The sequence below is a fragment of the Lytechinus variegatus genome, chromosome 12 (genome assembly GCF_018143015.1).
Source record: "Lytechinus variegatus isolate NC3 chromosome 12, Lvar_3.0, whole genome shotgun sequence".
Taxonomy (NCBI): domain Eukaryota; kingdom Metazoa; phylum Echinodermata; class Echinoidea; order Temnopleuroida; family Toxopneustidae; genus Lytechinus; species Lytechinus variegatus.
Genome location: NC_054751.1, coordinates 21,315,004 through 21,342,937, shown reverse-complemented (window position 1 = coordinate 21,342,937; position 27,934 = coordinate 21,315,004). Strand labels below are relative to the sequence as shown.

Sequence of the window (27,934 nt, the reverse complement as noted above, 5' to 3'; positions counted from 1 at the left end):
TGCACGCCAGAATTAGAAATCCTCGAAATCAACTATAAGATCGAGCGAAAGAATCTGATCTACGGACCGGTACCGGTACGATACGCCCCATGGCTCCGGTCGGCAGCTAGCGAGCTCCCGCTAGCGCTACGGTACTACGTGCTTAAGCTGTGTTGTGATTGTTGCATTGTTCAAATTATGTCGGTCGTGACAGATCCATGTTTCACCCGCCGATGAGTTGTCTTACTTTATCGTTCAAGAGAGGGATCGATGTGTGCAATGGAAGTCTTCAAATTTTCTATGCCTGTCCCAACGTTAGGATTTGGTCGAAGTTAAGACATTAAAAAACGCAGCGATAGACCGGTGACATTGATTGATAAATGAGTCTGAGTGATCCTGGGAGTCCTGGACTGGATGTCGATGGAGTAACGGGATGCATCAGCGCCCGAGGGCCGAGGCTGAGTCCACTCTGCTCTGCAGCCTCAGCTCCGCTACCTCGCTGACTCTGCGGCTGGCCTCATGACCCGACGCTATCTCATGTAAGAAGTTATTGAACACTTTCCATTAATTCAATCACATCAAAACAAACGTTAACATATGATGGTGGTCCCCAAGTCTGCACACCTAACGATTTGAGTTAAGATTTAGTCCTACATGTCCTAACGTGAATTTCTTTTTATTTCACAAAATCTTTCAGTTGAAAATGATCCTTATTGAGTTAGCTGCCAAATACAGTATCTGATGAAAATATGAAAGAAATACCGGTACGGTATGGTGAGACTACCACATATCGACCACCTCTTTTGAAACCGACCACCTTGCGCGTGTTGAAATCATTGCGTATTACAAACGATACGTGCTGGAGAGTAGGCGCAATGTCCATAGAAACAGTAAGAATCAATTTTACGAGAAAAAAAGAAGCAACAAAAAGTAAAAATTTAGTAGAATTAATCAAAATTGTATTGACCAAACCCAAATCCCGCTGAAAAACCAAAAAATCCGATAGGAAACGGCTTTAGAACAAATATCCGTCGTTAATCGTCGAATCATGTGCCGGAGCTCGCAGTGGAAGTAGTGAGACGATCATTTAGCATGTTGACATCTCAGAACTTATTTGAAAGAGTAAAAATATTTCGCCACCGCGACAAGAATCGGCCGTAAACTTAGTGTACCGTGGGTGGTCGGTTTCAAAAGACGGGTGCAAATGAGCCAATGTAAAATCGTCGCATTTGTTGTTCGTCGATATATACATGTACATGGATTGAATCGTAGTCACCAAGCGAAATATGGGAATCTGATCTGCTTAATTTTCTGCACAAATGAGACGAAAACTGGATAAAATTGATGAATATTTTCGCAGATACGATGCTTAGAAGATTAGGTGGTCGATAAGGGGTAGTTTCCGCGCGTAACACCTTAACGCAACGCAGAAACACCGTTTTTTTACATCATTGCATTGATAATATAATTCTGAGCTATTTGATACCTTGATCAACCTTCTACGACCATTAATAACGAAATTAACACCCGTTAAAGTTTGCAGCACGTGTGCGCGCGAGCTCTCACTATAGGCCATATATGGGCAAAAACTTGCCTATTGAAAATTCACTGTAGCTCTTTAAATAGTCCATTGACCCCCAATTTTTTTTTCATATATCGAGAGTATGAGTTGTAGATTTGATTTCATGTCACCATTGTCCCTAAATTATATCGTGACGTCATCAAAATGGCGCCTAAACTAAAAATTTCATTTTTTAAAAAATGACGTCATCAAATTTATGCAAATTTGGTTGTAACTTCTTGAATATAGATCATTTTTCTCCCAGATTTCGATATGTTGTAGTTTAGAATGTGTTCTTTCTCCTCAGTAAAAATGAATTTTCGTTTTGAGAAACGCATCATTGCGTAAAACAGCAATGAAAAGAGGCATGTCATTTTTCCTCATTTTGCGTGTAATCTCTATGGGACATGACTTTTTCTCAAAACTAGATTCGACATTCCTCTATTTCGTGAGCCATATCTCCATTTTTTCTTGTCGGTTTTCCCTGAGCGTTTAGTATGTTGTAGCTGAGATTCTAAGCTTTCGCTAGTGTGCCCTGCATTTTTTGATCAGATGCCGGGATCATGCCCGTATTTCGCTTGCAAAATTGGACTTGTAATTCTCAAAATTACTTATGTGTAATCTCCATGGGGAATATCGTGGCTCAATGGATAACGCATTTGACTTGCTTTCTCGAGGGCGGAGGTTCGAGTTCTGGGGAAGACAAGATGATTTTTTTTTCAATTTTTTTTTCTTTTTACCACCTCGTACATGATCCTTTATGATGATTTAATGGTATAAAAGTTAAAATTGAGCAAGATAAAACAGATTATAATTACTTTTTTCATATCACATGTATTGTCATACATCAAAGAGACCCTTTTCACAGTGCTTTATCATCTCCTGTCTTTCACAAGTATTCAATCCATAATGAGCATTCCGTTGTCATCATGAAGATCATATTGATATGCATGGACATGGTAATAGTAATCATGATGCCGAGAATAAAGACAGACCACCTAATTCGTCCGCATGACAAATTAAATTCTAGTTTTATTTGAGTCTTTTTACCCTCTCAAAAGTGACCCTAAACACCTAGCTTTCCTAGTGAAATAGATACCCTTTTTTCATTATTTTAGTGTTTTTGACACATTTATTATTACGTTATGTACATAACATCTTGAAAAAACATCCTTTTTACATTTTTTTTTGGTCGCGCATGGTATCCACTCATCAATGTAAGTCCCCCCCCTGCATTTCATTCATTCTGTTTTCACATTCTCCTTAATGTCACCTCTATTTTCAGAACCAGAGTGAGTATATTGTAATTGATTCTTTGACCTGCAGTGAGCCTTACAGACCTCTGACTCAAGTGTTGACTTGATCTGTCTTGGAGGTTGAATATATTTGGCTTTCTTTTCAGTGAAAGAAGCAATCCAAACCCCTTCCCATTTACCAGTCCACTAAATCAAACAGTCTGTTCCATTGATAGTGTCATCCAGGAGTCCAATTCAATTCTGGGTATAAACCTGAAGGACATGTCCTCATCCCCCATTTTTCCAACCCAGCTGTGCATGCTTGAAAAGAGTCCCTGGTTGTCATGGTGATGATGAAGCATGATGTGGTTCTCTGAAAGGAATCTCTTTTGTTTGGTTTGGTTACATTGTACTTAATATCTCTGTGGCTGGCAGATTGTGGGTTTCCTTTCAACGTTGTTCAGAGATCTATGCGCTTTTACTTACATGTATATCTATATTTGATGAATTTCCAAAGTCTTTTGGTTTCCTTGTTCTGATACAATGACTGCCCAATGATAATAGTATGGACCTAATACCCTTTCATAAACCCATCCTCCAAATAGCCGCCTAATGCGGATAATTCAATAAAAATTGTGTTCACAAATTTCGAAAATACTCCGCACCATTATGACGAGCGTCTGTCCTAAAAAAGGCGGATAATCGTCATGGCAACCGCACACACCCCCTCCGATGCGGTTGTGTTGGAAAAGGGTGACCTTGTGACCGCACCATGCAATTATCCGCATTACTTTCGAAATGCGTTCATAAAGTCAAAATCTGGTCCCGATGCTGCTATTATGCGGATAATTGCAGCATCAAAATAATGTGGATAACTCTGGTCCTCCTCCAATTTTACGACCAAATTATGCTGCTATTAGCCGCATAATTTGGTTTATGAAAGGGGTATTATTAGATTGCTTACAAGCTTACAATGTTGTGATTAGCTTTTGATTGATGAAAATCTATTTGTCCATAGATCTACAGGCAATTTACTTGTAAACATATTTAAGGCAAGGAGATATCTTGGTTGCATAGTATCAAACTTGCAGTTTGCATTTTAATGATGATACACTGGGAAACCATGGAAAATTTTCCATTTGCAGTAACAAGCCAAAATAAAACCCTCCAAATTCAATTATTCTCTTCAACTTAACTTGGTTTGAGCTTGTTTTTACATTGTAATTAGTCTGCCATGTTTGGTTGAATAGTCAAATACTATGTACATGTATTTCGGCCAGAGCCATTTTGTAATTTTTTCCATGCAATAAATATGATGCATACATCTCGAATTCTCGATTTAAAAAGATTCTGGAAATCATTGCTCACTGTGACTTCACAAACCAGGCTTTAAATGTATCTCTGTCTTGCAGAATTTTGCAATACTTAGTTACAAACAAGTTATGGACCTGGTCTGATTACAAAGTGTGTATAGATTTCTAATGCTTATGCAAGAATTATTGTGTAAAAATGTGTACTATTTGAAGTACATGTATGCCTCAGAAGCCCACTTTATAGGAATTCCATTGATTATTCACACAATGACCGATGCCCTGAGCTGCTCATCTCATCTGCTTCATGCATTCTTATTGAGCTATGAAGGATATACACGTACGTGTATGTATTCCATTTTTAATTAGTGAGATTCAGAAATCTACTTTTAATAATTTGAAGAGAGGTGTCTGAGATGAGCAATGATAAAAGTTTTGCTATTGATTAGGAGAGTTGGCTCTCTTTGTTACTAAATTACAAGTAATATGACCACAGCACTCATTACAAATTTAAAGCCATTAAAACAAGGCATCAGTAGTGAAATGTGTTTTTCAATGTTACGCATGCACTAAATTAAAGGAAGAGTTCACCCTAACAAAATGTCGATTTGAATGAAAAGAGAAAATCCAACAAGCATAGCACTGAAAATTTCATCAAAATTGGATGTAAAATAAGAAAGTTATGATGTTTTAAACTTTCGCTTAATTTAATACAACAGTTATATGCATATCATTTTTGGTATGCAAATGAGGAGACTGATCCACTCACTATCTCTTTTGTATTTTATTATAGTCAGGCAGCATATGTCATGATTTACCGGCTACTTCGACAAATTGGCTAAGTCTGATTTTTCACTTTTATGTGATTGGTAAAATCACAAGGATCAACTTTCAACTTGGTGACAAATTTCTAATGGTCATCTTGACCATGTGAGGGGTCAAAATGGGGTCAATAGGGGTCAATTTTTGGAATTGCCCCGATTGTGTCAAGTTATACATCGAATTGTTTGTCTGGTTATACTGATAAAAAAAGTGTACACAAGCATATACTCTTGATCTCCCGTAAAAAAGTTATGACCGGAAATAGCAAAAGGTCAACGAACTTTCGTTACATTGTATATATGGCAAATTACACTGAAGGTGTTAAGAAAGCTATTTTCCGGGGGGGTTCTTTCTTTTCTTTTTCATGTTTGTACTTTTTTTTATTTTCGATTTTAATAAGTTCACCTTCAGAGGTCCTTATCCAGAAGATATTAGGGTCAAGACAAGGTCAGGGAAAGGTCAAAAGGTCAACATGTAGCTAAAATACACTAAAAGCGACTAGAATCGTAGAAGTCTCATTTTTTATGGGTTCTTTATTTTGGAAAGTCTGTATTTAAATAAATTAAGATGCTTATTTAGGAACAAAATAGATTAACAGAGATAGACGTCGAATGCGTTTAGTGTGGTATCATGGTATTGCAGGAATACCTTGAAACAACTTGACAAACCCTTATGCCCTTAAAATCTTATCTTCATGAAAATAAGTGCAACCAGCTCTTTCCGAGTTTCTTTTTTAAGGAAATCAATTTAAGTTCAATTCATTTTCAATTTAGTCTTTGATACGTAAAGAAACATTTCCTTCATTGCTTTGTCAGAATATTTCAATCAACAGAAATTATTGTATTGTAGTAAGGTATAAGTGTAATACTATGTTAACAGAATAAACATTGATTGACCAGTGCCCCAGCTCCTAAGAAAGATGCATAACATTTCATTTGGATTAACTTAAGAATCAGATCGATGAGGTTTGGATTGAGGATGATATTATAAGTTGAGCTCCAATTGCTCCTTAATTAATTCAAAATGTGTGACGGTTATATTATTTCTGACAAAGAGGCAACATCATGCAGGCATGCGTATTGTAGAAGTGTAAGTCAATTATGCTGTTGTGATATATTCTGACCATTACTCGATCTCTGGAGCCAAGAAGGACTACACAATTCTGGTGTTGTGCTGTTATGAGTCATCGGGGCCGCTTTTGCATATTGTAAAGAGAAATTTATAGATTTCGTGCATACTCTTGGTCAATTTTTATTTATCTTTCAGTAAAAAAAAAAATGCAAGTTTTCACAATTTCTGGGGGCCACTGCCACCTCCGCCCGCTGCGGCATGGCCGTGGCTTACTTCAATGATATTTGATGTGATTATTCTTTCTGGCAACATCCAGGTAGTTCACAAAGTAGGAGAAAAAAAAACGACAAAAGAACAATCAGCATCTATGCATATCACTATCGTGAGAACAGATATTAAGTTTAGATTCACGTTGTATGCTCTGGAAAAAAAACTTAATAAACACTTGATGAAATAGTAGGTCTAAAAGCCGTGTTAATGACAGCATAATCAGAAATATTGTGCAGTCCTTTTTGGCTCCAGAAATGGTCAGAATATATCACATCAGTATAATGGACACTAACGACTACAATGAGCACGCCTGAAAAATTTTGCCTCTTTGTTAGAAATAATATAACCGTCACTCGTTCCAATTAATCAAGGAACAATTGGAGCCCAACTTATCATATCATCCTCAATCCTAACCTCATTATCTTATTCGTAAGTTAAGTCAAATAAGATGTTGGGCATCTTTCTTTGGAGTTGGGAGCACTGATCAATCGATGTGTTTATTAGCATAGTATTACACATATACCCCAGTACATAACAATATTTTCTGTTGATTAAAAATATTCTGTACAAAGCAAATAGATGAAATGTTTCTTTACATATCAAAGACCAGTAAATTGGAAATGAAAAGAACTTGAATTGAGTTCCTAAATCAAGCAACTCGGAAAGAGCTGGTTGCACTTATAACGTCATGAAGATGATACGATTTTTATAGGTTTTGTCAAGTCGTTTCAAGGTATTCCTGCAATAAACCATGATACCACACTCAAACTATTCGACGTCTATCACTGTTTATCTATTTCGTTCCTAAATGAGCACATTTTACCCCCTTTTTATCTAATGGATAATGTCTTCTTAGAGACTTTTCAAATGAAGAAACTACTTCTAAATTCAAACCGCTTTTATAGTGTATTTTGGCTACCATTGAAAGTTTGTTGACCTCTTGACCTTTCCCTGACCTTGTCTTGACCCTTAAAATCTTCTGGATAACGACTTCTGAAGATGAATAAAAAATAAAAAAGTACACACAAGCAAAACAGAAAAAACGAAAATATTAGCTTTTTATCACATTCAGTGTAATTTGCCATATAATATACAATGTAACGAAAGTTCGTTGACCTCATGACATTTCTGGGCTTAACTTTTTAATGGGAGGTCAAGGGTATATAATTGTGTACACTTTTTTGTTCAGTATAGCCAGACAAAAAATTTGATATATGACTCAACACAATCGGGGCAATTCCAAAAATTGACCCCTATTGACCCAATTTTGACCCCTCACATGGTCAAGATGACCATTAGAAATTTGTCACCAAGTTGGAAGTTGTTCCTTATGATGTCACCAATCACATAAAAGTGAAAAATCAGACTTAGCCAATTTTTCGAAGTAGATGACATATGCTGCCTGACTATTATGTGAAATACTGAATATTCTAATTTTTACCTCATTGTCAAGTGAAACAAAGATGAATCCCTCCCTGAACATGTGGAATTAACATAATAGCATAATAACGTAATAACATAAACATAATAGCAGGGCCCGCTGGGAGAACAGTTTTCGGAACTTAAGTGGCTACCCTGGTAAATATGCCACTATTATTATTATTTTTTTTTATTATTATTTAACCCTATCTAGGCCGGGGTATTTTGGGAGTTCATATGGCCGGGGGGGGCCTCCCAGGCCCCCCCCTAAAATCTCGGCCGTCGACCACGCGATTGCGCCGAAAACTGGCATGCTGGTTGCCTGGGACATAATCTCCAAAATTGTATAGTAATTTTTTTCGTGCGAGTCGCTATTAAGTGATAATGCTAATTTATGCGTAATTAGTATGCGAAATCATACTTTTTCCTCTAACTCCCTAAATAAAGCTCCAAATGTAATAATTTTTGGTATAGAAACTCTTTGTGGTGTTCTTAGCAAGTGTACATGAAAAAAATTGCGATATCAAATCATTTTCTTATGTATTTTATTGTTTTTTGCAATTTCTTATGTATTTCTTTGTTTTTTGACCTTTTGTTTTTCATTGTTTTTTCAATGAAATTTGTTGGGGACTCTTCTGTGATCATAAAAAGCATAAAATAAATACATTTAGAGCAGCAAAACTAAAAATAATCATACATTTATGAATTTTGGTTGAAAACACAATTTGCATTGACTTTGTACACGAAATCACGTTTTTGAGCAATTTTCGGTCTGACATGCACTTACATAATGTTGCGTAATTTCGGAACCACGTACCCGGAGGACGCAAAGTTGGTCTCAAAAGTTGCGCAAGACTTGAAAGTAAAAAGTCAGCGAGTGGCGCGGTCAAAAAATTTCGCGTGGCGAAAATATTGCGCAATTTGTTGAGGGGGGGCCTCCGAGGCCCCCCCCGGCCTAGATAGGGTTAATACTAAATTGGTCAGTCAAGTTGGCCCTTGTTGTCAAATCTGTAAAAAATGAAAAATTGTATAATTCAGACAATAAAAAGCAAAAGAAATAATGAGTGACATCGTTGACTCTCTCATTTTCATGTCAAGTTGTGCATATACAGCTGTGTTATGCAAAATAAGCAAAACTTTAAAATGCCATAACTCTCTTATGGTATTTTACATCCGATTTTGATCAAATTTTCAGCATTATGCCAGTTTGATTTTTCTCTATTTATTCAAATCAACATTTTTCTGGGATGGACTTTACCTTTAAAGAAATACAGTAGGAGCAAGGCCACGGGCAAAAATGTTGATGCTAATTCTTCAAGTACTTGGAAGGGCGTCAGGGTAATTTCTTTAACAAAAAAATATACACTTGAGTGACAAGACTATCAAAGTCAACTATAGAATTAATTTTTTTGACATCATGGCCCATTTTTTGCACTTTGTAATTAATCTTTTGTTTGAATTAGTGACAATATAAGCAAAATACTTCCCCCAAAAAAGATTGTCGTGGTAAGGTGGCACTGATTCAGTGTAATTGCTACATGTACATGTATTGTTGAGCAAATATTCAAGATTTTTTTATGAGCATAAGATACATGTAAGAGTGTTCAAGCAAATGAAAATGAAGCAAATTGAGTTCCACGACATTTGCTCCGGTGGCAATTGCTGTGATGGAAAATCTGCACAATAAGCCAAACAGAAGACAACCTCCAAGACTATATAAGCCCTTATCCTTATATTTATATATATTCTGAACCAAAAACTCTATAACAATCCTAACTCTAACCCTATTCCCTCTTGAGATATAGATGTACATTGTATTAAGACTAGAGCAAATGTTGGGTCACTGTTATTTGTGCTCAGGGGGCCGTTTCTTAAAGCTGTTCGTAAGTTAAGAGCGACTTTCAGAACGACTGGTGAACCTTTCTTACACGCTAAACCATCGGCAGTGGTGTATTGCATTTACCATAAGAAAGGATCACCAGTCGTTCTTAAAGTCGCTCTTATCTTACGAACAGCTTTAAGAAACACCCACCAGGTCTATGTTTGGCTTTACATGTAGCTAGCTTTTTGTTTTTGGTCATGGTGATGCCCCCCCCCCCGATTGAAAGATGAATTTGATCAAATAACCATCTCGTTGTAGATGGTTGTTGTAGCTCATTTTGTTCAGGTACCGGGAAAGTACATGTACATGTATGCCACAAACTTTTGTTCTCTCATAAAAATCAACTGCTTTCTGATAGTCAAAGAACTATCTTCTCAACTTCTATGTACAGTGCATTCACTCAGTTGTACAAAAAAAAAATTCATGATCCTCTTGCACATATAGTATGTTTAGCTTTATGGTTTTTATGGTGAAAATAATATGTTTTACCTTTCTTTTCAGAAATGGAATGATTGTCAGTGAAGTATATGTTCTGCCAAAGGACACAGAATGAGTAAGTTACTCTAGGAACTGCGCAGATAAAGGAAAGATACTTTTGATGATCACTATATTTCAGATCTGCCATATCTCTGAATGACAGTTATCATGAGGAAACAAGACATTCTCCCTTGATTAAATGAACATTTGACGAAAAAGCGCTCGGATTTTATTTTCAAAATGGAGGACAAGCAGCAGCGCAATCTGCGCAACTACCATCACCAGGCACGGATTCTCCTGACTGAACGGGAGCGCGATCTTCTTCATGACATGCTGAAGGAGTACCAGAAATACCACAATGCTCGGCAGTTCATCTCTGATCTACGCAGTATTCTCAACACGCCAGCAAAGATGGACCTACTCCGTGAGATTAGAAACCTGGTGCCTCCTGCTTACTTGCAAGAATTTGACACCTTGGCACCGTACGACCGCATGGCTCACCCGATGGCCACGCATTTAATGCAGGACGCTCCTGTCTTTAAGAGGGCTCCTAGCTGGCATGGGAGGGCTTATGAAAGGTCTTTTGATACGCAGAGTGAAGATTTAGGTAAGCATTTTAGGGACACTGGATACAGGTTTCATGTAATATGCAAGTACAGTATGGTGATAATGATGCCATAATTTAAATTATGAAACACAAAGCTTATACATAATCTTCCATCAGTGCTTCCAAAACATTCAGTTGAAACAAGGGTGGTTATTGCCCATTTTTAAACTTGAATTGTTCTGTTCATTTATAGAAATATTTAAGAGGTGATGACTGTCTCAAGCCTACATGTACATTAAACTTAAAACTTGTCAATTGATCTGTAGGAGTTATTTACGTCAGTTTATTTTTTTAATTCTTGGATTATGCGGATCCTGTTCTTTTCTTCAGAAAAAATACTATTGATTTTCACCAACTCCAACCAACCCAGACTAACAAAGGGTCATTGAACCTAAATGGTCAAGCTTCTTGAATTCTGAAATTTTCACATCTATAAACATTATCTTTATCCATGGTAATTGATGCATTACCTCACCACAAGATATTGACTTCCAATACGTATGTATTACTATAAGTCGTGAAGACTTAAAAAACCCCTCAATGTACAAATAGAAGAAAGGAGGGTCAAGTAATCAACTCATTGTGCCTTTTAAAAATGTTTATTCAAGAACCTTCTTTAATAGGTGATTTATGGTCTGTCATTTCAGAGCTACATATTTATATCTGCAAGAAACATAATAGGACAAACATGTACCTCCTTGATTGGAAATGCAAAGAAAGCATTCATATTGATTGAGTGTGGATTCAATTAAAAACGTTTAGAACTTCTTTCTTTTCACCATTACACTCCCCATTTGTGGATACAGTAGATCAGAAAAAACACACGGACCTTTTGATTTGTTATTGAATACAAGCCTCAGAAAATGAAAATAACGTGATCATGGTTGTTGGGTCATACTCTACATGTTCCATCCTGTTGAATTATCAGTCTAACATATGCTTGAATATACGTGTAATTATAACCACATCTCAGTGTATGTAATTGATAATTGAAAATATACTGATCCATTTTGAAAACAGTTTAAGCAGGCATACATGTACCATGATATACATGTACATTTTGTATTTTAGTATGTTGCATGTCTTAGATGCTATGTACATGTATATTATATGAAACCATGCTGAATCATCAGTTGCTTTGCAATAACATCCAGACCCTCATTGCTACTTAATCAATAATTAGTCTTTGCAGAGCGTTGCTTGCAAACAATAGCTGTTGTTAACTGGTTAAAGGACAGTTTGAAAGGGTTTGTGTTGGCATTCTCAATGAGGTTCATTAAGATCAGTCTTTCAAGGAGGACATCTTGGCATTGTTGTCTAGCTTTAAGAATGGCATTGACTTCCCTTGAGGGACAGGTCCTAATGTACCTGGAGTCCCGAACCTTCTAAAGCATTGCAAAGATGATTTGTAGATATGAATGACAAGACAGACAGGTGATGAAATATTGACAGTTTGGGTTTTTAGGAAGCGTCAGAGTCTGTCTCATCCATTGTGTTCAAGAATCTACTTCGCCAAGGGCTATGGTGTGGATGTTTTTTGCAGTAGCCCTATAAATGCCCTTAAGGGTCTTTGTTACAAACTATTATTGCCTGTTAGAGTTGATGTAAGGATCACTTTGTTCAGAAAGAACATCGCAAATGCAGATATATCATGTGCAAAATCCCTTAACAGACTTCTGAAAGACTATTGAATAACCATTGTATGTTGGCAATATGATGACGTGGAGATTCTATTAAATTCATGCCAATTTTTCAGATTTTTGGGGGTACATTTTTGTTTTCCAGATTTTATTTTATAAACTAAGAAACTCATAGATCTTTGATATTTATAATAATAATGATAACAATAACTTAGATTTATATAGCGCTTTCATGAAATCATACCAAAGCGCTTTACAATGTGGAACATACAAAATACACAAACAAAAGTGAAATTCGAAATCATACAATTAAGGAAAAAAAATATAAAGGACACTGTAAATGGGGCTATGTTGAATATGATTTCTTAATGAGGTACGTCTTTAAATTAGATTGAAACGAAGTGATATTTGGGATACAACGGAGGGAAGCTGGAAGAGCGTTCCAAAGACGTGGGGCAGAGCTTCAAAAGGACCTATCACCAAAAAGTTTAGTTTTTGCTTTTTTGACTGTTAAGAAATTTTGATTTGCAGAACGAAGGGACCTACTGCGAGTATATGCCTGGATTAATTCGGAGAGATATTTTGGAGCATGTTCATAAAAAAATGAGAGAATTAGTTATATATGCTTTTTAATATACATTTTGAGCTACCAGGAAAAGTATATAAATTCCACTGATAGACAAACATATTTCTTAATATATTAACACTTGTATGTAGATAAATAGGGATTTCATCAATATCAGAATCAGATAAATATTCATACGTGCAGTGTACTATCAAGATAACTGTGTTTTACATCTTTTACATGTATGATCTTCAGCAAGGAAATACATTTTCTACTTCTTTTGAAACTGACATTTGCATCCAAAATCATCTCTGTGCTCACTTGCAACATTTCTTAAAATATCCAACAGAGATTGTTGCACCTGCATTTGTCTATTGTAACTTGTTTTCTCACTAATTGATATAGAAGTATCTATGCCACTATTTATGCACGAGTGCTCCTCAATCAACCCCTTCCATTGAGGTGGGGGAAGTGAGCTCTGCATGTGAAGTCACTTTTATTGATTTCTTTTGTATTTGGATTTGATAGGGTCTAAAGCAAGGTTACAGTTAGGCAGTCATCAAATGGGTATTTAAAATTGCACCCAGGTTTAAAATAATCCTTGTGATTGTGCACAATATTAAGTGGGCTTTGAATTCATGATGACGTTTTATCTCTTGAGGAATTTGTATCGCATTAAGTGTCTAAAATAACACCCAATGACCTCATCAAGAAAACAGGTAGGTAGATATTGATGAATAATTCATGATTGCACTTCATATGGACATTTTTATATCTGTTTTCCATAATTAATGAGTGAACTGAGCCACAAGTCACAGATAATCTGATAAAATGTGTTGGCAAGATTCATGTTAAGTCAAAATAAGCTACTATTATTGTACATGATGTACAAGGCCTGGGTGAAATGTCAGGTAGGAATTGAGTACAGAAGAATAAGTATGGGAAATCTGTATGATGATAACTTGACTTATCACTATACTCGTTAAACTTTTTGAAACTGTTCAGGAATTATGGATTGGAATTGAATGTATACATGTGTAGTTGATAATCTTTCTTTCCCTCAATCTCATTTTGTTTTGGACCAGATATGAGTCATTATGTAGCAACCGGTCCCCGAGTTTTAACAATCACCAACAAGAATGAGGATTTAGGCTTCACAATCAAAGGAGGATCAGAGCAGGGTACCCCGGTCTCTGTAAGCAGGGTAGAGAGAGGGTCTGATGCTGGTGAGTAAAACAAACCTGTCTATTATGATCACCTGTATAAAAAGGCCAGTCATTAATTTCTATAACATTTTCACCTATAACATTTTGTATATGTATTATTCCTTGCTGCCTCACCTGGAGTCGCAAGGAATGACTTGCTGGTCAATAAAGGAATTGTACATAATTTCTTTTTTTCTTCTAGGCAACTCCAGGGCTCCGTAACACAAAGATTAGCGATCAATCGCTAAATGAAGTGACCAATCAAGATCAAGCTTACATGCAATTTGGCGCAAAATACTGACCAGGAACCAATCAGTGCATTTTTCTCATATTTGCAATTCATCGCAAACCTTTGTGTTATGGAGCCCAGGACTGCAGCGGGGGAGTCCTTTTTAAAATTCTGTCATACTTTGTAATGTCATCATTCTGTGGGTCTGTCTGTTGTTTGAAATGCCGAAAAAATAAAAGTAAATAATCTTGTAGCAAGATTGTTTTAAGCATTTAGTAATATTTCCCATGTTAGATATTATCAAAGCAAAAATCAATTTCTTGGCTTTGCCATTAAATTTGTTTCTACATACTTCCACAACGTTTTCCATTGCCAATTGAGGTAATGATTTCAAAGGAGTTCGAACAGAATCCATTAAAATGACCACCTATTATTAGTGTTTGTATGTGTAAATGAAAATGGCTCTGGAAGAAAATGAGGAATTGGCAAGAAATGGGCAACATAAACTTAGAATTCCATCACATGTTGAGCAATGTTAATATACTGTCTCACATATATTTTTCTGTGTTAGTAATCACAAGTGTTGTCAGTTTTCAGCTAACATTCATGATTTCACAATGACAAGTTTATGTTATTGTACCAGATCAATTTGATAGGGTGACGATTAACCTTGATTTTAAGACTTTCTCATGAAATAAATGTTGCTTTACGTTTAATACTTGTCATTGCTTAATCATTTCCAGTCTGAAACATATTTTTTCCCCCTGAAATCGGAATTGGATTGTTTACAATTTGATTACATTGAAACAAATATAAAATCAATTTTTCTGTCACTTTCATTCCTGCAGAGAAAAATGGACTGGCAGTTGGTGATGAGATTTTAGAAGTGAACAACATTAATTTTGAGGAGATAGCCATCAGCAGTGCTATCCGTGTATTACAGGGATCCAATAAGCTCCGAATGACCGTTCAGCATAATCCTGCATTAGTACAACACTCTCAAAGAAGACAATCAAAAGAGAAAACAAAATGGTGAGCAGATAGGCAAAATTTAAATTAGTTATTGTGTTTTTTATATGAATTCAAAGGCCAAGTCCTCAATGGCAAGCTGTTTTTAACAGAGAGATAAAAATTTGTCAAGTGTAGCACTTCAAATTTCGTCAAAGTCAGTGGCACATGTAAAATATAAAGACAGATAATACTTTTTGAAAATTCATTTATTTTCATAAAACATTCTAGTTGAACCTACCAACAGTTGATTGACAGACACGAGTCAGAACCAATACACCAATGACTGTCATTTATCAGACGTGAATGAATCTCCAATGCACTGTGCATAGATGCCAACCAATTTAATAAGATTGTATTTAGTTCCTAAATACCCATAAAAAGTATGATTTTCTGATTTTTTGTTGTCTTTTGTTTGTATTGTGTCATTATTACATTTTTCTTATGTGACTGTGTGTAGGTTTGATACCTATTCTCGTGCAAGGGGCCCGCCATCAGGTCTGAACGCATCCACTGCTGGTATAAACCGAGAAAGGAAAGTAGTGATTCAGCTTGATGAGAAACACAGGTTTATTGGTTTCAACATACGAGGAGGAAGCGAGTATGGCCTGGGAATATTTGTATCCAAGTAAGTTTTCCATTATGTTTTCTTTTAAAAGATAACAAATCTTGCCTCTATAATCAAGTATCAAATGTTTATTTGAAGCGATCAGAGCTTGTTTTTAAAATTTCTACTAAAGACCTGTGAGATATGAAAAAAAGAAGTAAAAAGGAAAATACATCAAATACAGTGGTGCTAAAACGTGAGTGAACCCCACCAGAAAATGAACATACATGTATTTTAAGTGTTCAAGTTCTGCCATGTTCTTTTTATGTATTCAATTCAATAAAGTTTGTTTTTCTGGGCATTCCAGACATTGTAGTTTTGTCTATATTCATCAATCAGTATCAAGGAGGGCATTTATTGGTGTGTTTCACTAACTTTTGAGCACAACTGTATATGTGATGTGTTGAACCTTTGAATGCACATGTCACTATTGTGCGATTTTAATTTTCGTATGTGAACTGCCAAAGACATCTTAATTCAAGAGCACTGTACATTTTCATATAATTGAGACCATTCATTCATTCATTCATGGGAAAGCAGGGGTTTTATTTATTTTTAATCACATTAAATAAATTGCGGTTATTTTTTTTTACAATTTCTCCAAGAGGGTGGCAGGTTAGTATGATGTAACTTATGAAGGTTTCCATTGCAAAGAAAAATAGTGTAGTACGTTTCACGGTACACCATGTACCTTTCTTGGAAAAATGTTGCAACAAAACATAACTAAAATAATTCAAGGCTACCTGATTTTCAACTGATCAGAAGCACACATTTGGGACTTTCTTGCATTGTCTTCAAACACATCTCCCTTTCTGCAATATATTATTGCCTTACGACAAGTCGATAGTGAACGCATCTAATCATTCCATATTCTCCCACCAGGACTGATAGGGGTGGTATGGCCGAGTACCACAAGATACAGGTAGGGGATCAGATTCTTTCAGTCAATGGGACTAGCTGTGAGAACATCCCTCATGCTGCGGCTGTCGATCTCATCAGAGGACAGAAGAGACTTGTCTTGATCATTCGTAGCATGGCATCAGACAACCTCAATCAAAGCCAAAACAGTAAGTCAAGATATATGCTCTACGTGTGTGTGTATGGTCAAGTTTTTATGTGCATCTATCAATTGCAATCAGACATGATTGTTTACAAACACCAGGGATGGACCATTGCATGTACTTATTGTTCAGTATACTCAAAATCAAACAAACTGAAGAGCTCTGTTAAATTGGTAATCAATATCAAAGCTTTGTATTGGGGATTATTATTAGTTTTATTTTGTTCAAAGAAAGAAATAGAATGAATGCTAAGAATATAGATCAATGAATGTTACATTTAAATGTTAAAATATAGTGTTCATATTTTTTTAGTTCAAATATTGTGTCCCAGTTTGAAATGCTAACCTTTTTATTGTTCGATAAAAAATTTAGCATTTCAAACTGGGACACAATATTTGAACTAAACTTTTATTAAGGGATTTCTTAATGATTTTTCCATTCTCTTTCCGTAATTGTAACAGAATCAAGCAGGTCACAAAGTACCACTCCTTCCATGATTTCTGGCATCTCCAATCAACAGCAGCAGAAATCACCCCCATTTCCTAATGGACCAGTCCCACCCATCCCTAAGCAGAACAAGGACTGGCTGACCAGAGCACCACCTCACGGGGGTGTGCAACGTCTTGATGCAAGGGACATGAAAACCAAGCAATCTCCAGGTGAAAATGTTCCAGTAATCATGTCAGCAAGACAAAATGTCCAGGTTTGTTTACTTGTCAAATTACTTTCTAAGTTCTCATAAAATTGGTCAAAATTTTGTGTTAATTACATGTATCACACAATGTAAGTCATTAATAAATTCAATTTCAATTTTTACAATTTTTTGGGGGGCTTCTTAGTGTCCATCGTGTAATGAATAATTTCAGATTATCTAATAGATTTCTTTAATAATCACAAAAATTTGTTCCCTTGTGTATTTCATCTGTGTATATATTTATGATATCAATTTATCCAATATTATTCTGTTTCAAACTTCATTTAGTATTATCTTATCCCATCTTTCCAAAACACCTTTTCAATTACCTCTTCATTGAAAAGTTTGTGATAAATTTTCTTTCTGTAAATCAATATTATTTTTTCTTTCACAAATAATGTGCCTTTCTTTCTATGCTAGTTCACGGTCTTGATCACTTTTGTTGTAAAAAGCAGTGTATAAATATAGGATAATGTTTTATTGATGTTATTAAACTGATTTCCTGTTTTCTATCAATATATTATCAGGGAGGCCCTCATCTCAGCAACACAACTATCACAGATCATCTCCCCAGCCGACCCTCGTCTGTCCAATCTCAGCAATCTACCCAGCGGACACAGCCATACCCCAGTCACAACCCGCGACACACCCTACAACACAACCCCCAGCACCTCCACAGCAACATCTCAGACCATCGCCACCCCATCACCCCCAGCAGGTGGTATCAGGCAGGGGTGGGGACAGCGGGGGTAAGGAGAAGAGGCGTGGCCTTGGGAGATCTCTTAGTGTCAAACATCCTGGAGGTAAGAATTCAATGGTTATCTGGACCTTGTCTTACAAACCATTGCCATAAGTTAGATCAATAACAATCTCTAAGTGTGATTTGAAAATTAAATCCCTTTGCAAGAATGGGCCTAGCTGTGTGGCTTCATATTTTTTAGTGTGGTTCAAACCTTCATTGTTTTTCGTTAATACTTTCAAGTAGGTCTTATGCCTCCGTCCACCAATTTTACTGGTCATTTGTCTATACTGTTTTTGTTGTAATGAATTTTACCAGTCAACTTCATATTTATTAATGTAGGAGTGACCATTATCTGATTAGTTGGGAGAGATCTTGAGGTCTAGCTTTAGAGGTCACATTAACACAATACTGCTTCAGTAATTGATCCTCATTTCCAATATTAAATATGCAGATATGTTGTCCTTTAATGTGTAATAAACTGAAGTGAAAGATCTTTTACTATCCTCATTGTTTCTTTATCTGTATTCCAAATATCCCTAAATGATTTCACTCCATTTGCACCATGTTTCTTCTGTACCAGAGAGGAGACTTCCGGTGATGGAACAGCAAAGTCCCAAGCACAAACCAGCCAAGGTCAAACGAAACAAGACATTCCGTGCCCTGTTTGGCCTCAAGCCCAAGGTCAAAGGTCACGAGAAGGAGCAACGTGAATACGACCGGAGCCCTGAGAGGGAGATCTCCCCTCCATCTCCCAAGAAGGATATTGAGGAGGAGATCCTGGCAGAGTCATTTGATGAGGATCTAGCCAGGGTGGATCCCATTGGGCAGGAGGCAGGAGCCCATGATGAGGATCCTGGAGGAGGGGTGATGGAGAAGGAGGGCAAGAGACATAGAAAAGGTGAGCTTGATCAGCTGAAGGGTTGTTTTTGAGAGGGTACCTAGTAAGTGAACAAAAGTTTTGAATGAGAATATAATTCTAAGAACTTATGAACTTGCATCAGCATAAGAGTTTCTGCTTAGAACCTTTGCCTCTTGTTTTAGCATTCAAAGTTTAAATGCATGTAAAAGTTTGTATCAGAATTAAATCATGTTTTTTTTAAGTAGGATTTTTCATTGTTTATTTTACTACCTTTGAAGAACAGATGATATCAATTGCATAATCATAACTTTGTGTACTTTGCTGACTATTGTTCGTTCCTACATACTTTCTGTTATTATCTTAATGTGCGTTTTTGATGTCCCTTTAGGAACAAATTGTTCAAATCATGAAAATATTTTTTAGGCATTATCAACAATGTCCCAATGGGAATGAATTTCATTAAATCTTTAGATGTAGGTCCCATGCATATTCAGGAGCCTTATTCTCTATAATGCATGAGCGCTTACATAACAGAAATTTAGGAAAGATTCTTATCTTGTTCATTGAATGCTCTGTATCTCTGTAGGGAAAAATAAGATGACCGGTATCATCGCAAGTTTCCGCAAGACCAGACCGGAGGGTATTGTAAAGAAGCGTCACAACATCTCCTTACCTCCAGAGGAAGAACAAGAAAGGCCGCCCCCTGCTGACCGTCCTGGGTCAGCCACTAGTTGGGCATCGAGGAAAGATAGTTTAGGGGAATCACTCAGCAACAGTAAGAATTCAGCACATTTGTATCATTCAATCATACATCCATCTATCTATTCATCCAACCACCCATCCAACCTCACATGTGTATGGAACAATGTTTACATAACTTATTGATTTTGCCTTGAAAAGAAGAAAGAAATTCTATTTTTTTGCCAGCTTATGTGAATTTTAGTGCTTTTGGTTTTTCACAGAAAACTTGGGACTTTAACTCAAACTGGGTACATTACACAACTGTTTGGCATTAAGAAGTGGCAAACCAAAGCAAGTCAAAGGTCACTAAGGTTTTTATATACCTTAAAAAATCCTGTTCTTACAATGGTTATAAATAAGCACATTGTAATTGGGCTCTTGAAACCTTGAATCTCAAAAAAAAAAAAAACTTGGGGACAATGAAGGTAGTAGTATTTTTATTGTGCTTTGTTGAGAATCCACCATCTTTACAATTTAAAGAGATTGTGAACCTGACAATAATATAAGTAACTGTTTCAAAAGCACTCGAGACATTCAAGAGTCTACCTGTGTTGATTCAATGTGTTTCCATGTGCTTGTTGTAGGCTCCCATGGCAGTCTTGGCAGGCAGAAGGGAGCTTTCATCGCTGGAGCAGGAACACAGATCATGCATGTCCATGCATCTCAGGCCAGTCAGATGCCTATACTCTCAGAAGCTATCAAGAAAACACTCAATCAAGATGAGGCTGCTGCTGTCCATAGACACATCAAAAGGGTGAGATTGAAATTGCTTTTGCTTGATGCTAGATGCCTTTCTTATCCAGAACTTGATGAAGAAGGCTTTCTTGTCAATTTGTAATGTGATTTTACTACTCTTACTTAGATCAGCAGAACTTTTACAAGTTGAAAATGACTGAAGGCAAAAATGGTGATCCTTGCTTGTGGCTACATGATACATCAATTTGTAGCTGACTGAACGCCAAAGAACATGTTCCAGTCGTGCGTAATGTCATGTGCAACTTTATGAACAGCTTTATGAAACATCCACCAGTACTGTATTTGAACTCATTACAATTTTTGTTGGTGTTCGACTGTTCGTACATGACATACAGATAAAGAGGGGGAAGTATATAAAGTCTTTGGTTGCAAAAATCCTAAAGCATACTCCAAGCTTCTATGGCACCAAGATGTTATTGAATTATTTTTCTCCCAGAGTATATCCTGCCAACACAAGCACCTTGTTAAAACTCTGTACCGAGTCTTTTAGCATACTTTAGCAGTGTTTTTGCATTTCATGTTGTTTTGTCTTGATGGAATGTGAGCATTTTTAATGAAAAGTCACTTGCAGGTTGCCACTTGCCTGTGAGAAAGACACAGCTCTGATTATTGACAAGGTGCCTTGAACAAAGAAAGCAAAAGTATCTTCATGTTGAATCATTCTACTGAGGGGCTCATTTGTGAATGTGTTTTTGTTTTTAGTTTGAAACCGTGAAGATAAACCCTGAAACCGGTAACAGCAGAAAAAAAAATGGTCAAAAAATGGAGATTGAAATTTGCTCTAAATAACCATCCTGGAATATGACTAACACAGATTGCTTTTAACCATTTTCTATCGAAATTAGATTGACCAGAACGAACTTCTCTTTAATTATCATTTTTAAAATCATATTTTACAGTATCATACAGAAGGGGATGTTGACGCTCTTGTGACTCCACTCCTGGCGATCTTGGACAAACCTGAGAAGGCGGTTCTATTACGAGAAGTCAGGTCAGTATGTCATCTAGTGTGTTAATTACAGTGAATCCTGTCTACAGTATCTACCCATGGTGGAAGGGGGTAGGGGGCAGAGTGGGCTTTATGAAGTTCTGGCTGATATAAACATGCACTCAAACATATCTTGTTGAATTCATGAAGTTTCATTTTTGCAAGTGTGCATTCGTGACTGCAGATGCATGCAAGATATTTTCAGGTAAGCGCAATTGAAGATATTATTTATGTTTGAATTGTTCTTTACCACCTGTTATGAAGATGGCCTGTATGATTCATGCATTAATAAAGCCACTTTCTTAAACATCCTCAACAATTTCAGCTATTAAAAGAGCAAGATTTCAAACCTTATACTCAATATTAATTTTTCCAATATAAGTTGTGATGGCATATTTTGTTACTACACCAATAATCACTTGGAATTAGTTTTGTTTCTCATTGGAGTGATGTCATCCGTATTCCTGGCCGTCTTTGACTTTATTGATAATCATAACAAGTCTTTTTTTCTCCCCTCAGAGGAGTGATAGCTCCCTTAGACCTGGCTGTCTTTGACTCTATGGTATCAAGAAGAGAGCTTGAAGCAAGGAATTATCTCAATGCCAAATCAGGTAGGTTTACCACCAGTTTTGATTCTATGATCATCAGTAAAGGCAGTTAATGCTAATCTACATTTACATAATGACTATACTTATGAAAATTACCCCCCCCAAAAATTCAAGATTAATTATTTTATTGGAATTTTAAGCAAAATGGTGTTTTACTTTGCTTGAAAGTGCCTTCTTTGATTTTTGTTTGCATTTATTTTTCTTTATTTAGGGTCTGTTTCACCAAGACTATCATTTGACAGGAAGCTTCCCTCAAATCAGCTTGATTTAAACCAACCAGGTAAGGAAAATAACTTGAAATGGACTACTTTGGTCTTATTTTAAATGAAGAGAAATTACACAAATGTCTTGATTCCATCATTTCTTTCTTCATGTAATAAGCCTGTAACGTTTTGTAAAATTTCAAATTAGCATTTGTTGAATGACCTGATTTTATTTCAAATGTAAGGATGTTTGTTTTCACATTAAATTAGACAATGGGAAAGAAGACTTAATGGTTAAAGAAAAAACACAAAGGAAAGTTAAGTGTAATACTGACTAAGTTGACTAGCGATTTGGTATCAATAGCATTAGGGTACAGAGAGTATTCATCATATATGTTGAAATTAATACGAATGTTCTGTGGTTTTACAGGTACCTCTAATAACAATGAAAGCGATACAGAAAAGCAGAAGAGGCATCAGAATGAATTGGAAAGACTGCGAAAGCAGAGACAGGAGGAGGTACGACAGGCAACACTAACGGCTACTGGGAGATCTGCAGACATTGACCCATCACCCTACGGACAGATTGGCTACCCTGCTAACCAGAGCCGCCACGGGAGCTTTGATACATATTCCTTTGGAGAGAGGAGGGACCAAGCCCCGCCTTCTTTCTCCACCTTCAAGGGTGTGGCAGTGGGTGGTTCTGGAAGGGGCAGTCCTGCAAGCAGCATCTCTGATGGTAGCCTTTCCAAGAAGACAGCTAAGAGAGTCCTCATCAATGCAGCTCCGCAGATCATCAGGACAAACTCCACTGGTGATGATGTCTCACCACGCAGTGAGGAGGGGCAAGGTGGACAGGACCAAGGAGATGGTGTCAAGGATAATGTCTTTGAAGATCGGTTTGGGAGAGGGAGAAATGTTCATGGGTCAGGATGGGACCCCTATGAAACGATACCTGTGAGCAGGCTGGGTGATGACTTCTCTGAATCGCCAAAGATTCAGAACAATGAACTTGCTGGTCGGAGGCAGGCGAGTCAAGGTTCTGGAGCGACGAGTAGGGGTGAGTTCGACCCTCCGTATGCAGCAATCAAGATTAACCCACTGACTGATGATGCTCATGACACCACCGATGCAAATGAGAGTGGTCATGATAGCTCAGATTCTGACTACAGCATTGGTAAGAACGGGATGTACCGCATCATGGGCAGCGATGCAGATGATAACTGGGATGATCGGGATTCAGCAAGTCCACCAAAACCCAATTCCAAGCCACACAAGCTGAGCCCCATCCCTGCTTCTCCACCCACTCCCAGAATCATCGAACCCACTCCTCCTTCATCTCCATCCGAAGCCAGTCAGAACCTCGATGCTCTTCTGCAGGTCGGGCGAGACATGATCTCTACCCCCAACCGTGATGGGACCAGCTCCAATCGTTCCAGCGGTAGTAGCTCCGATGATCCTGTCTACGCTCAGGTCATGAAAGGAGCAGCAGCTAGGACTCCTGCTAACTTCCTGGATGTGAGGGACTCTGTGGATAGTGCTTCGGAGTCTGAGAGCAGCGCTAAAAGAGTTAGCTTCAGTGAATTCAATGGCTCACCAAAACCCCCAAGGAAAGGAATACTGTAAGTACATTGGATAGCATCATTGACCGAATTTGAAAATATGCGAATCATGATTAAGGTTTAACATCCTTAATAAGAGTAAATCAAGTGCTAATAAAAACAAATTGCCTATGTGCATGTTGAAATTATCTCACAGTTGTCCTTGATTTTGTCTGCATTCTGACTTAATTTGAGGTATTATCCTCACCGAATTAAACTACTGTATACAGCATGTTCTACAATGGAAAGTACTTGTCTTCAGCCAAAAAACTCTTGCAACTTTATGCAAAAAAAATGTTATTTTCATGCCACAAATCTGACATGACATGTAGATCTACTTGACTGTTGTTCATGCAGGAAAGAATACCAGATTAAAAAATCTCTTCATTTTGTGATTGCGTATGTATTTCCTACCCACAGCAAGAACAGTTTCAATCGCAATGAGCGTCCTACCGTCCCCATCAGGAACCCACAGCTTTATCTTGATGATGACGATGATGATGAACCTTCTCCACTCAAGGAAATCATTAGGAGCAGGCGAGGAAAGTCACCTATCAAACCTGCTGCTAGAAGAAGGATTGACGGCTTCCCAGGGAGAGAGATCTTTGAATTTGAGCTCTCAAAGTCACAGTCATCACTGGGTAAACCATTTTTTCATCATGCACTTTTTTTTAAATTTATTGTGTACTCTTACTCTCTATGTTTTGAAGGAATTTGAGTGCTTTTTTGAGACTTTGGTTGACACAAATACATTTTGGCCGTGTCTTGTTGGATGTGATATAGCTATTCAGCAAAACTGCTTTTTTTACTTTTTGTTGAGGTTAATGGAAATTTACAAATTGGTCTCATTTTTAATGAATCATTCATGACACATTCATTTTATGGAGTTAAGAGATAGTGTTTAAAATTATTACATGTAGTGTCAGCACAAAACTGCTATTTAAAAATCTCTCAATCTGCCTCCCCCCCTCAGAAATTATGCATTATAAACCAAAACTTACAGTTGAATCCTCATTAGTTAATCTTCAATAAGTAATACAATCATCCAAGTTGAAGTAAATATTACCATAAGCAAAACATGTTATTTTCCCCTTCAAAGTTAAATTTTGCAAGTCAAACAAATTTTTCTGGTTCCAAGAGATTTTACTTACACTGAGTCAACTCTATGTGCAGTTTAAAACAGAATAAAATTAAGTATAATTGTTTGAATTGTTTTGTAGGACTCAGTCTAACAGGAGGAAAGGACTATAAGAACCAGCCCTATGTAAAGGTAGATAGGATATACCCAGGAGGTGCTGTTGCAGATGATGGTAATCTTACGGTAAGTTAGAAGGATTTCATTAAAAACTACTTTTATATATATGTTTTGCTTCCCATATATGGCCAGATAGTCCAATTTTAGTAGTACCAAAGAACATGTTCCAGTCATGTGGAATTTACCTATATCATTATGAAACAGCTCTGTTGTTTTGAAGCAAGTACATATAAATTACAATGAATGCAGTTCTATTGCCTTTGTTAAACAACCATGATCTGACACATTTCTGCAACTGTTACATGAATAGAACACCCCTAGGCCTTCATTCTGAGAAGAGTTTTCAATGGTACCATGTTACAAAGTATGGATTATGTAGATTTCTTGTTACATCGCACTTCATTCAAGCTGTAATTTTAGTGCACTTACCAAAAAGATTGCATTTACAATTGGACCCTTTTTATCGTATGAAATGAGCAAAATTATGTACATGAAATCTGCATAGTCCATTGACTTTTGTACAGTTTTCCATATTCAAATTCAAATTATACAATATAAAAACATGATAAAAAATACAAACAAGAATTGATTAAAAATGACAAAATACAAAAATACCAGTACCAAAAACTACTAAAATGCAAAAAAAAAAAACCAACAACCAAAGAAGCAGAATATAATACGTAATCTGAATACGGAGGAATTGCCAAAATGCCAAAGACACTTATTGAGGGCATTCTCAGAATTAGAGTCGTGGTGAAAAAATACATTTATATCATGTACCATAGTACAATTGAAATCTCTTTTGAGAATACAGGCACATAACTACACACATGCCTAAAATTGTATATTCTCCTCTGTTGTTTTGCAGTCTGGATGCGTCTTGGTTGGTGTTGATGGGATGTCCTTACTGGATGTTAGTCATCAGCAGGCCATGGAGATCATCCGTTCAGCTTACAACGATAAGAGTAAGAAAACAATGCAGGTCGAGTTCATGGACGCTCTATAACATGCTTTGGCAGTCCAAGTTCTGCAGTTAATGGCTACTCTGGCGTAATTTCAATCAGCAACATTCCTTGCTACTTAACAACTTCAAGAACGACATGGATGCTAAGTCAAGACAATCATGGGCATGAATCGTAGAATATGTAATGTTTCTTCATTTTCAATCATGTTTTAACTGTCAAACCTTCCTATTGTAACTACAGTACTTGCATTATCTTATAATCATATTTCTATTTATTCCATGAAGCCGTTTTACAAGTCAGTTTGATTGAAAACCTTTCAGAAATTATTTTGATAGTGATCACAGAAATCTTTACTCATGAAAACTATGGAATCTTCTTTGTCATTGAGCGAGTTGCTCAGTCATTTACATGCCATTGTCAATTATTCTGGTCAGTGTATTGTCTTATGAATGGTGAAGCCAGCAAATATGGCAGATCAAGATTTGTTTGCTACTCATATCTTTTGCTTTGAGGAAAATTTAAGAAAGAAGGGTGATAGAGTATACATACGTAATACATATGATGAAATTTGTACTATTGTCACCATACTCATTTGACCAAGAATAATAGTGAAAGAAAAATGGTTTGTAAATTGCCGCGATTGGGGCACTGTAGGTTTTAACTGTTGCTTATTTCCCCTTTGCTCTTTAATCTGCCAAATTCCACTGAAATCACATCTAGCTCTTCTTTACTTAGCTTTTGAAATAAAAGGGTTGGATGCTGAATACCTCACTATACCAAATTGTCTATTGCGCTATAAATCGAGAAGTTTTCTGCTTTTACAGTGACCATTCCCTGGCTATTTTTCATTAAATCCTTGTAATTACAGGAGCAGTTGCTGCATTCAATATTGTAAGGTTTAGCATTGCAAAGAGCAAGGAAAAGAACAATTGATTGAAGGCTAAATAGACTATTGCAGTGGATTTTCTTGACAGTTTATACACTCGTGTATATAAGTGAGGTGTTGGTGATGGTGTACATTTTAAGAGAGCAGAGAGAAAACGAAACCTTGACGACAAAAGTAACATGCACATCCTGGGCGATAATGCAACTAAAGGCCTGATCCCATTTGCCAACGTACACAAAACGTATCCATAAGGATACAGTGGACAAGCAAAATTTTTGGGTTGCTCCATCCATTTTCATCTTCTCCAGACATTGGACAAAATGGGCAAAAAAAGAAATCACAAGTGGACGTGTGCTCGATGGATATAGAGCGTATGAAACAGGTATGCAAAGAGTACACAATGGATACATAACGTTTTGCAATGGATGGCTATCCTCCCTGCAGTGCAGTGGGACCAAGCCTTTAGGGAGGCGATGGTGTCATATCTCTGAAAGGCTGATTTTTTACATCACCTTGTGTAAAGTACTAAACTGATTCAGAAATTATGTTATATATAAATAAGGAAAGAAACTTGAAAGGCTGTAAAAATAGTAGAAATGTTTTCCATGTTTATCACCTTGAACTATTATATCAGTATAAAAGATGTTATTCTTTCCTTTCAACCAGAATATGGTAGATCTTTTTATTC

At 36.8% G+C, this 27,934-nt stretch overlaps 1 protein-coding gene across 1 annotated transcript; it reads left to right on the top strand.

Annotated features, from left to right (window-relative positions):
• On the top strand, positions 1-27,430 carry LOC121425650. Its single transcript, XM_041621790.1, is given in 19 exon segments — positions 1-518; positions 10,051-10,633; positions 13,924-14,064; positions 15,121-15,304; positions 15,741-15,908; positions 16,770-16,954; positions 17,410-17,651; positions 18,170-18,269; positions 18,272-18,445; positions 18,965-19,282; positions 19,830-20,018; positions 20,569-20,738; positions 21,640-21,731; positions 22,248-22,339; positions 22,548-22,616; positions 22,970-24,161; positions 24,561-24,781; positions 25,361-25,461; positions 26,264-27,430. Coding segments are annotated over 18 exon segments (4,143 nt in total). The 5' UTR covers positions 1-518; positions 10,051-10,266; the 3' UTR covers positions 26,402-27,430.
• Positions 27,431-27,934: the final 504 nt, after the last annotated feature.